The sequence below is a fragment of the Jaculus jaculus genome, chromosome 2 (assembly GCF_020740685.1).
Source record: "Jaculus jaculus isolate mJacJac1 chromosome 2, mJacJac1.mat.Y.cur, whole genome shotgun sequence".
NCBI lineage: Eukaryota > Metazoa > Chordata > Mammalia > Rodentia > Dipodidae > Jaculus > Jaculus jaculus.
The window spans coordinates 64462840-64474939 of NC_059103.1; the positions used below are offsets into that span (position 1 = coordinate 64462840).

At 46.8% G+C, this 12100-nt stretch overlaps 1 protein-coding gene across 1 annotated transcript; it reads left to right on the top strand.

Moving 5' to 3' along the window:
• The first annotated feature begins 2141 nt into the window (after positions 1–2141).
• Positions 2142–8411, top strand: LOC123458485. Its single transcript, XM_045142536.1, is given in 2 exon segments — positions 2142–6035; positions 6120–8411. Coding segments are annotated over 2 exon segments (5031 nt in total). The 3' UTR covers positions 7257–8411.
• Positions 8412–12100: the final 3689 nt, after the last annotated feature.

A 12100-nucleotide genomic window follows, 5' to 3' on the forward strand; every position in this document is an offset into this window, starting at 1 on the left:
GACTTATTGAGATGGGGTGGGGATATGATGCAGAATGGAATTTCAAAGGGGAAAAGGGGGAAGGGAGAATATTACCATGGGATATTTTTTTAAATTTTTTATTTATTTATTTGAGAGCGACAGACACAGAGAGAAAGACAGATAGAGGGAGAGAGAGAGAGAATGGGCGCGCCAGGGTTTCCAGCCTCTGCAAACGAACTCCAGACGAGTGCGCCCACCATGGGATATTTTTTATAAACATAGAAAATGTTTTAAAAAATTGAGAAAAAATAAGAAAATAAAATTAAAAAAAGAAATGGAAGCCAAGTGCCTAGTGCAAAATGAGTCATCTCTATCACACTTGCCAAGGAGATATTACAAAGTGAGTCACAGATTAAATATGAGTTTTTCTTTCACTGTTAGCCCAACATCCCCTGTCAGGAAGATGGAACTAGAAAATAAGGAGATTCAAAACTCATCAAAGCAAAAAAATTACAGGCTACAGAAATCTTAACACTGAAAGTGACTTATAACCACCCCCCCCCCCCCCGCCAAGGCTCTGGGAACATTGTGGAAGGGGGTTGAAAAAAGTGTAAGAGTCAGAGGGTGGGAGGGTGTACTCTGAGAGATTACCGTCACATAGAGGCTAACTAGTACATTCATGACTCCCCTGAGACTGCCAATAAACCCAGTGAAGAAGGCACTCACTGGAAAGGAGGCAGGCAATAGGGAACATAAGAAGTTAACCACATGGGAATATTACCAATTTGAAATAAGTTCATATGTTAAATTTGTCAATGAGAATTTTTAACAAAAAATTAAACCTCATCAATTGATGATAGATGTTTTATCTGTCATGTTCTAACAATGACAAAAGCATATGCTGGGAAGAAAACACTTTTCTTCAAAAGAAAAAATTGGAAATGTGTTTCAAAAAACCCTAGAACTTGCCAGGTGTGGTGGTGCATGCCTTTAATCCCAGCACTCAAGAGGCCGAGAGAGGAGAATTGCTATGAGTTCAAAACCAGCCTGAGACTACATAGTAGATTCCAGGCCACTCTGGGCTACAGCAAGATCCTACCTCAAAAAAAAAAAAAAACAAAACTAGAACTCAAATAATCCTAAGAAAATAGAGATTTGAAGTTTAACATATATTGAAGTGAAAGGATAAAAGTTGCCCTGTTTTCTAGTTGCTCCGCTAACCTGCCTTTTTAAGCTTCTGTAATAAGGCTTGCTTGCTGCTGCATTGAACCGCAGAACTGCCATTTTACAACCGCCTCCATTTTGTAAAAAGCATACCATGAGGAACCTGACCTTTTGTGCACCTTATACAATGCCTAAATTCCAGGGACTCGAGCTGAACAAACAACTCCTAGTTCCTCACTAAGATAACTCCCCACCTGGACACAACCAATCAACGGTCAACACATATCTGAAGCCCCCAGACTCGAGCCCGCCCCGTGGGCCCCACCCAATCAAAGGGACCCACGGCTGGAAAGCCCCTATGAATATGTATACCTATGGTTTTAGCCTTTATAAGCTGACCAAACCCGTTGCTAGGGGCTCTCCACCCCCTCCTGCGAGAGGAATCTGTGTTGAGCCCCGATGCATCGGATTCAATAAACCTCGTGCGGTTTGCATTGAGAGCGTCCTGCGTGAGTGTTCTTGGGGTCCCGTAGACCGCCCTGAGCGGGGATCCCTCCGGGGAACCCCACATTTGGCGAGCCAGGCAGGAGACTCTACAGGACCCCAGACCTCATCTAGGACCCCTCAGAGGTAAGAGGCGCCTCCTGTCTTTGTCTTGTCCGTGTATGTCTGTACTCTTATATCTGTCCTCTGGAAAAATTCTCGATTTCAACCGGTTTCAGTATCTGGATGCCTTCCCTTTGGGTGCTCTGAGTCGGGGCTGACGGGCCCGGGGACCAACACCCAGCAATCTGGAGGACGCTCCTGATTGCCCCCAGGAGACAGGTTTTTCTGTCTCCTATCTGAAGAACTCGGATCGAGTTCGCCTCTGTCGGGAAGCATCATCTGGGTCCCCCTCGCCGCCATCTGCTTCAGTTTCGTTTTTACTCGAGCAGCGAGCGGGCCGCCTTTGTCTCTTTGTTCTCGGTGTTCTCCAGATCCTTTTGTTCTCCTATCTCTTTTATTTCTCTTCCAACATGGGACAGACTATCTCAACCCCTTTGGACTTGACTTTAGCTCACTGGACTGACGTTAAGAGCCGAGCTCATAGTTTATCTGTTGAAATAAAGAAAGGAAAATGGCAAACTCTATGTGAGGGAGAATGGACTATGTTTAATGTTGGATGGCCCCGAGGAGGGACCTTCAACCCAGATCTTATCCAGGCTGTTAAACGGATCATCTTGCAGGAGCCCGGAGGCCACCCCGACCAGATGCCTTACATTTTTACTTGGCAGGATCTTGTCCAAGACCCGCCTTCCTGGTTGAAGCCCTGGATTCCTCCCCAACCCACTAACAGTAGCCCCTCGGGGGATTCAAAAGTTCTCGTTGCAGGACCCCCCCGGAAGGAAAAGAAGATTTACCCGGACATTCAGACGGAGCTCCTTCTGGATTCACCACCTCCTTACCCGCCAACCCACACCCCCACAGCTCCTCTTCCTGCCCCCTCACAGGAAGGGATACAGGGGGGCCCAGCCACGGGGACCCGGAGTAGACGAGCTCTGTCTCCTGATACTACCGTTGCCCTACCACTTAGGGCCATAGGACCCCCACCCCCTTTAGGACCAGGAGATGACCCAACTCAGAGACCTCTACCACCCCTACAATATTGGCCTTTCTCCTCTGCAGACCTTTATAATTGGAAGGCCAACCACCCTCCCTTCTCGGAGGACCCCTCAAAATTAACTGCACTCATGGAATCCCTAGTTTTCTCCCACCAGCCCACATGGGACGATTGCCAGCAGCTACTCCAGACCCTCTTCACGACTGAGGAGAGAGAACGTATCCTGCTGGAGGCCAGAAAGAATGTCCCTGGTGACGACGGGCGCCCAACCCAACTCCAGAACGTTATAGATGACGGGTTCCCCCTGATCAGACCCAACTGGGACTTCAACAACCCTGACGGTAGGGAGCATCTCCGAATCTATCGCCAGGCTCTGGTGGCTGGTCTCTGCGGGGCTGCAAGACGCCCTACCAATTTGGCCAAGGTAAGGGAAGTCATTCAGGGACCTAATGAGGTCCCCTCTTTGTTCCTTGAGCGCCTCATGGAGGCCTATCGTAGATATACGCCCTTTGACCCTATGGCGGAGGAACAAAGGGTTTCAGTACTGATGTATTTTGTAGATCAGTCGGCGCCAGATATTAGAAAAAAATTACAAAGACTCGATGGGTTAAGCCGTTATACTCTGTCAGATTTAGTCAGGGAAGCAGAAAAGGTTTATAATAAAAGAGAAACTGAAGAAGAAAAAGAGGAGAGAAGGGCAAAAGCGCAGGAAGAAAGGGACTATAAACGTGATAAGAGACATGAGAAAAACATGACTCGAATTCTGGCCGCCGTAATCCAGGATAGAAAAGACACAGGAAGACCTAGGGATACTAGGCAGAAGCAAAACCTGGGCAACAGGCGCCAATTAGAAAAGGACCAATGTGCCTATTGCAAAGAAAAGGGACACTGGATTAAAGACTGCCCCAAAAAGAAACCAAAAGTGGTTCTGACCCTAGAAGATGATGAATGAGGGGGACGGGGCTCGGATCCCCTCCCCGAGCCTAGGGTAACTTTGAAGGTGGAGGGGAAACCCATCCGGTTCCTAGTGGACACTGGTGCCCAACATTCGGTCCTACTGAAACCAGAAGGACCCCTTTCTAACAAGAAATCGTGGGTGCTCGGGGCTACTGGAAATCAACAATTTTCATGGACTACCCGAAGAACGGTGGACCTAGGCGTGGGCCGGGTATCCCACTCGTTCCTCGTGATTCCAGGCTGCCCCGCTCCCTTATTAGGGCGAGACTTGTTAACAAAAATAGGAGCCCAAATTACCTTCACAAAGAAGGGCCCCCAAGTAACTGACCAACATGGGGAAATTATCCATGTTTTAACTATGAAACTAGAAGATGAACATAGGTTGTTTGAAAGGCCTCAGACCAATGCAGACATTAGCAAATGGCTCACCAAAGTCCTGGGAGCATGGGCCGAGACTGCCGGGATGGGATTGGCCACCCATCAACCGCCAATAATTGTTAATCTAAAGGCTTCCGCAACACCTGTCTCGGTACGTCAATACCCCATGAGTCAGGAGGCCAGAGAAGGAATAAAACCTCACATAATGAGGCTCTTAGAATTAGGAGTCCTAAAAATGTACCAATCTCCCTGGAATACCCCTTTGCTACCAGTGCGCAAGCCAAATACCAATGACTATCGCCCAGTTCAGGACTTAAGGGAGGTTAATAAGAGGGTTGAAGACCTACACCCAACTGTGCCTAACCCCTATAACCTCCTGAGTTCACTACCTCCGGACCGAGACTGGTACACAGTTCGGGACCTAAAAGATGCTTTTTTCTGTCTGCCACTGCATGAAAAAAGTCAACCTATCTTTGCCTTTGAATGGAAGGACCCAGACTCCGGAATCTCCGGACAGCTGACTTGGACTAGGTTGCCTCAAGGATTCAAAAATTCACCCACCATCTTTGACGAGGCACTTCACCAGGACCTGGCCTCCTTCTGAACCTCAAACCCCCAGGTAACTCTCGTCCAATACGTTGATGACTTACTCCTTGCGGCTGGAACCCAAACTGAATGTGAACAGGGAACAAAGGCACTATTAGAGGAACTGGCCCGCCTGGGTTACCGCGCCTCGGCGAAGAAAGCCCAACTCTGCAAAAGGCAAGTAACCTACTTGGGGTATTCCCTGAAAGGAGGGCGGAGATGGCTAACGGAAGCACGTAAACAGGCTGTGGAACAGATCCCAGTGCCTGCAAATGCCAAACAAGTACGGGAATTCCTGGGATCTGCAGGATTTTGTAGACTGTGGATACCGGGGTTCGCCGCCCTGGCGGCCCCCCTTTACCCCTTGACCAAGACGTCTGCAGCTTTCCAATGGGGAGAGGAACAACAACAGGCTTTTGACGACATCAAGCGTGCCCTCTTAAAGGCACCCGCTCTCTCCCTTCCTGACACCTCCAAGCCATTCTACTTGTATATACATGAGCAGAAAGGCATTGCAAAAGGGGTACTGACCCAGAAACTAGGGCCCTGGCGAAAGCCAGTGGCCTATTTATCAAAAAGGTTGGATCCTGTGGCCGCTGGGTGGCCCCCTTGCTTTAAGATTATTGCCGCTGTGGCTTTACTTTTGAAGGATGCTGATAAATTAACTCTGGGGCAGACTGTCACAGTCATTGCGTCCCATGCACTGGAGAGTGTCATCCGCCAGCCTCCAGACCGATGGCTCTCAAACGCCCGAGTCACCCACTACCAGAGTCTCCTCCTTAACTCGGATAGAGTCAAGTTTGCACCCCCCACTCAACTGAATCCGGCTACCCTCTGGCCAGACCCCGACTCCACAGTAATCCACAGCTGTGGGGACATCTTGGCTGAGGCTACTGGAACGAGACCTGATCTGACGGACCAGCCACTACCGGATGCCAAGGTAACCTGGTTCACTGATGGCAGTAGTTACCTCCTTGAAGGTAAGCGGATGGCGGGGGCGGCAATTGTTGACGGAGACAGGGTGATTTGGGCCATCAGACTGCCTGAAGGGACTTCAGCCCAGAAGGCTGAACTAATTGCATTAACCCAGGCCCTAAATATGGCAGAAGGGAAAAAAGCTACCATATATACGGACAGCCGGTATGCTTTTGCAACTGCACATGTACATGGTGCCATATACCAACAGAGAGGATTATTAACCTCTGCCGGAAAAGAAATTAAAAACAAACAAGAAATTTTGGATTTACTCGATGCCCTGCATCGGCCGGCAAAGCTGGCCATAGTCCATTGTCTGGGGCACCAGAAAGGAAACTCTCTAGTGGCAAGAGGAAACAGGATGGCTGATGTAGAGGCCAAAAAGGCTGCTCAAGGAGCGTATCTGCTTCCCTTAGTTGAAAAAGAAACTGGTCCCCCAGAGTTACAGCCTTCAGAATATACTGAACAGGACCTAAAAGATATGACTAGGATACAAAAGAAATTTAATAAGGACACCCAAAGATGGGAGACAGAAGAAGGAAAACATATCCTACCTAGACAACAAGCAGAATCCACTCTGCAACAGCTACATAGGCTAACTCATTTTGGAGCTAGAAAATTAATAGAAACCTTCAAAAAGACTGACTACCACATAATAGGACTCAAAGAAATGGCTGAGAAACTGGTAAAACAATGCATCCCATGTCAAAAAGTAAATGCCCAGACCTCCCAGACGGACCCTGGAAAGAGACTTCGCGGAGATCGACCAGGCTTATATTGGGAGACTGATTTCACTGAGCTGAAACCTGCTTGCTACGGGAATAAATATCTTCTAGTTTTTATAGACACATTCTCTGGATGGGTGGAAGCCTATCCCACTAAGAAAGAGACTGCCACAATGGTAACCAAAAAACTTTTAGAAGAAATCATCCCCAGATATGGGGTACCTCAGGTAATAGGCTCAGACAACGGTCCTGCCTTTGTTGCCCAGGTAAGTCAGGAGGTGGCCAGAACTTTGGGGATCAATTGGAAATTACATTGTGCTTATAGACCCCAGAGCTCAGGACAGGTAGAAAGAATGAATAGAACATTAAAAGAGACCATAACTAAATTGTCCTTAGAGACTGGCTGTACAGATTGGGTGATGCTCCTTCCGTGGGCCCTCTTCCGAGTTCGCAACACCCCTTACAAGTTTAACCTAACTCCTTTTGAGATTTTATTTGGTGTCCCAACCCCACTTAATAAGTTGTTAATGCAGACCCCAGATATAATTTCTTCCTCTGATCTGAACCACAGGCTCCAGGCGCTATATATCCTCCAAAAGGACTTATGGCCAAAACTGAAGGAGAGCTATCTGCCTGCTAAGGACCCAGCCCCGCATTCATACCAGCCGGGGGACTCAGTCTACGTGAGGCGACACCGACCCTCAAACCTCGAACCTCGTTGGAAAGGGCCCTTCACGGTACCCCTGACGACACCCACCGCCGTGAAGGTAGACGGGATAGCTGTCTGGATCCATGCATCCCACGTGAAACCAGCTCCATCACCTGACCCCCTCTGGCAGCTGACAAAGACTGATAACCCCCTTAAACTGCGTCTTCGCCGTGTCTCTGTCAGCCGCGATGAAGTTTCTTAAGGTTTGGACATTGTTAATTATATTGTTGCCTTGTTCTCTATCCTCTTCACCCTATCAACTTTACAATTATACCTGGCAAATCATTAACCAAGCAGGAGATGTAGCTAACTCCACATCTCAACTATCAAAGTCTACTCCCTGGCCCCCTCTCGAGGTAGACCTGTGTGCCCTTGCACTAGGAGCCGACCCACAGTGGGGCACCCCCGACCATTTTTGGCCACAAAACAAGCCTATAAATACTGGAAATCGATACCTTCCCCAGTATGGGTGTGGCAACACAATTGACAGAACCCTTCTCAATACGGCCCCAATTTATGTCTGCCCCGGACCCTCCCATAGACCAAGAACATCAAATTACTGCGGTTATTATAACGATTATTTCTGTGCCTCCTGGGGATGTGAAACTACTGGAGATGGGCCCTGGCGCCCCTACTCTTCATGGGATTATATTACAATAAAAAGAAAAAGCCCCATAGAAGAAAAAGACTTAGCCCACCACGTCGTAGGGGGACAACTTATAGTACTTCCCCAGGAGAGATGTAATAACTGGTGTAACCCCATCCTGATATCTTTTACAGAAAAAGGAAAAAGGGTAAAATGGGAAAATAATAGAGGACTTGAGTGGGGCCTTCGCTTGTACGTGTCAGGGAAGGACATCGGCCTAACTTTTAAGATTAAGCTAACCAAGACTCTCCCAGATTCCCAAAAAGCCAGTATAGGCCCCAACCCTGTACTCCATAACCCACAATCCCCAGCTCAACCTGAACCACCCCAGCAATCACTCCCCTCTACTTCCCCAACTGCAGCTGCCTCCACCTTTTTCAGACCCACAGTTCCCCCAAGGTCCCCTTCCTCTGCCGATCTCATCCTAACTCTGATCAATTCCTCTATTCAGGTCTTTAATTCTATTAACCACGCTCTGGGGGAATGTTGGATTTGTTACTCTTCCAGCCCCCCCTTCTATGAAGGACTAGCCGCCTCAGGAAAAGTAACGTTTACCAATGAGACCTCTGGCCTACGGTGGAGGCCCCCACCTGGCACTCAAGGACTCACTATGAGTTTTGTCTCTGGAGCAGGACTCTGTCTGGTAGGCCCTCATATGTTGCCCCCTACCTCCCTCCAAGAGATCTGTAATCAGACTCTCACCATAGATTCCAAAAGTGACACATATGCTTCGGCCCCCTCGGACTCCTACCTCGCCTGCTCCACAGGGTTAACTACCTATATAGAAATAACAACTTTCCTAGACAAAAAGGACTATTGTGTGCTTATTAACTTGCTGCCCAGGCTTACTATAAGAAACTCTGATGATTTTCAAAGAATCTGGAATCCTGACCTCTCTGCCCCCTCTAGGAATAAGAGAGAGCCCATAACCACTCTTACATTAGCCTTAATAATGGGTGTGGCAGGAGCAGGCACTGGCATAGCTTCCCTTGTCACCTCTAACCAACAATACGCTCAGCTTAGCTTAGCAATAGACAAAGATCTACAAGAGTTACAGTCAGGAATGCAGAACCTAAAGGACTCGGTTTCTTCACTTTCAGAGGTTGTATTACAAAATAGAAGGGGCCTAGATTTGTTATTTTTACAGCAGGGGGGACTCTGTGCAGCCCTAAGAGAAGAGTGCTGCTTCTATGCAGACAAGACTGGATTAGTAGAAAACAGCTTGCAGAAAGTACGAGAAAGCCTAGAACAACGTAAACGAGAGAGACAACAGAACCAGTCTTGGTATGAATCTTGGTTCACCAGGTCCCCCTGGATGACTACTTTGATCTCCACCTTGCTAGGGCCACTTATCATCTTAATTCTCCTCTTCACCTTTGGTCCATGCATAATAAATAGATTAGTTACCTTTATTAGAGAAAGGATCAGCACTGTCCAAGTCATGATACTTAAACAACAGTACCAGTCTCTTGCAGAAACTGAAATTCCATGATTGGAATTATGACAAAGAAAAGGGGGAAATGAAAGGATAAAAGTTGCCCTGTTTTCTAGTTGCTCCGCTAACCTGCCTTTTTAAGCTTCTGTAATAAGGCTTGCTTGCTGCTGCATTGAACCGCAGAACTGCCATTTTACAACCGCCTCCATTTTGTAAAAAGCATACCATGAGGAACCTGACCTTTTGTGCACCTTATACAATGCCTAAATTCCAGGGACTCGAGCTGAACAAACAACTCCTAGTTCCTCACTAAGATAACTCCCCACCTGGACACAACCAATCAATAGTCAACACATATCTGAAGCCCCAAGACTCGAGCCCGCCCCGTGGGCCCCACCCAATCAAAGGGACCCACGGCTGGAAAGCCCCTATGAATATGTATACCTATGGTTTTAGCCTTTATAAGCTGACCAAACCCGTTGCTAGGGGCTCTCCACCCCCTCCTGCGAGAGGAATCTGTGTTGAGCCCCGATGCATCGGATTCAATAAACCTCGTGCGGTTTGCATTGAGAGCGTCCTGCGTGAGTGTTCTTGGGGTCCCGTAGACTGCCCTGAGCGGGGATCCCTCCGGGGAACCCCACAGAAGCACTGTACTCAACACTGATCATTGCAAAGCAAGACACACTCTTCATATCTCTGAGTCTTAATTCCTCAACCACAAACCAGCAATGATTCCCTGCTTGCTGTATAAACTATACACCAACAGAGCTGTAGTAAACCTTAGCAAACCATTGCTACTGCTCTTCAAAGATTCTTATAGCAGCTTGTCACTGTTCATTAATGTCAAGCTTCCTGCCCAGGACACCTACTCCCTGTGGAACACTTAGCAGTAACTAGCTCAGGTATACTGGAGCAATGTCCACACAAATCACAAAGAAGTTCAGGCATTTGAAAGAACATAGGCACACATATATCACAGGACTATAATTTCCACACTCTGAAAATAGAGGTGAGAGAATTAGGGTTTTGGTATTATGTCAAATAGGAATGACAAGAGTGGGGATCCTTATCTTGTTCTGAACATTACTGGTAATGCCTTTATTTTCTCCATTTAGCAAGATGTTAGGTGAAGCTTAGTCATCTATAGCTTTATGAATAAAAAGTTTGTTCCTTTGATTCCTACCTTCTTCATAACTTTATTTTGTCCTTGAAATATTTTTACTTTAAAATGTTTTTGTTTATTTATTTACTTATTGATTTTTGTTAATTAGTTTTGTACTCAGTGAATACAGTCAAGTTGATACCGTTGTTAGCCTCCTCCCTGTCCTCCCCACAGTCCCCTTCTTGTTGAGGCATATGGGTAATGCATTGTGGGGATAACCTTCAGTTATGGGTAGGAGGAAATGTCTTTGTATATTGTGACCCAACATATGGCTCTGACATTCTTTCCGCCTCCTCTTCCACAAACTTCTGTGAGCCATGTTGGGTTCATTTTAGGTCTGCCTCAGTGTGAGGTCTTGGGACACTGTGTCTCTGGATATCTGATTTGGTAAGAGTTGCTTGTTCTCTATATTGATCTCCTTCACCCTTGTGCTGGTACAAAGTTCACCCTTTTGAGGTATGATGGGGTGTTTCTGTCCTTATGATCTGTGTCTATGTGTAAAAGAGAAGCAGATTCTCCAACGAAGAGTAAAGTTAGCACTAGATAAATGGGTAACCATTACTTTTTAGAGAGAATTTAATAGGTGTAGGCCCTCTTGTGGCCCACAATTGGTAATAGCTTGATAATGGAGATCAGGCTCATTTTTGGATCTGGTTCTGGCTTGTTTCCAAACTCCAGCTATGTATTTTGTTCCACTGAGTGGATAGGTTAGCCAAATCAAAAGCAGTTGGTTTCCCACCATGGCTGAGCACAACTACTGCACTTATGTGAGCATCACGACAAGTTATTTGTGACTAAGTAGTTTAGATTATGAATTGCTTGGACACATATTGGTCATTTTTCCCCAGTTGCCCATGTAGCACCTTCTGGCAACTAGATGTGCTGACTCTCTGGGGACTGACTCTCTTCTAGCTTCCAGCCATGTCATTCCAGGTTATGTGTCAACCCAATATGGTGTCTTCAGCAGTAGGGTCTTACCACTAAACTTTGGTGGGTCATCAAGTACTCTAACAGAAATCTGTCATTCTTTTAGGAAACCTTGTAAGTCTCTCTGATCAAAAGGTAATTAGGGATTATAGCCACATGCTGGTACTGGGAGTTACAGGTCAGTGCCCATGAAGGGAGAAGAGAGAGACAGAGACAGAGACAGAGACAGAGACAGAGACAGAGACAGAGGCAGAGGCAGAGGTGTAGAAGATTAAGGTCAGTCATTATCATACCCTCTCCAGTGCCTTGTGACTCAGGTGTTCCTTGTAAGGGCCTGGTGAAGGTTCAACCATTTAGTCTGTCTTTTAGGATATAGAATTTTGTGGTACCATTGCTGTTTGCATCCAGAGTGGTGTCCCCCACAGCCTCCCTTGCACTCTCCTTTCTCCCCACCCACCCTATTGTCTGGTTCTCGAGATGCTTGCTGGGTATGTTGGCATTTTAGGTATGTTCAGGTTAGGTGCTGTAGATTAGTGAGACTATGCAGCGATTATTTTTCTGTGATTGGGTAAGTTCACTGAGAATGATCTGTTAGGGGTAGAGTCTTGCTGTCACTCAGGCTGACCTGGAATTCACTATGCAGTTTCAGTCTGACCTCAAACTCATGACAAGTTATTTGTAGATTCTAGTGATTAGGACTCTGTCAGTTGTATGTTCAGCAAATATTTTCTCCCATTCTGTGGGTAATCTATTGGCTTTGCTTATTGTATATTTGTTTGTGAAGAGACTCTTCTGCTTCATGTGATCCCATTGCTTGAGTGTTTGTTAAAGACCTTGTGCTACTGGGGTTTTGTTCAGGCAGTCTTTTTCCATTCC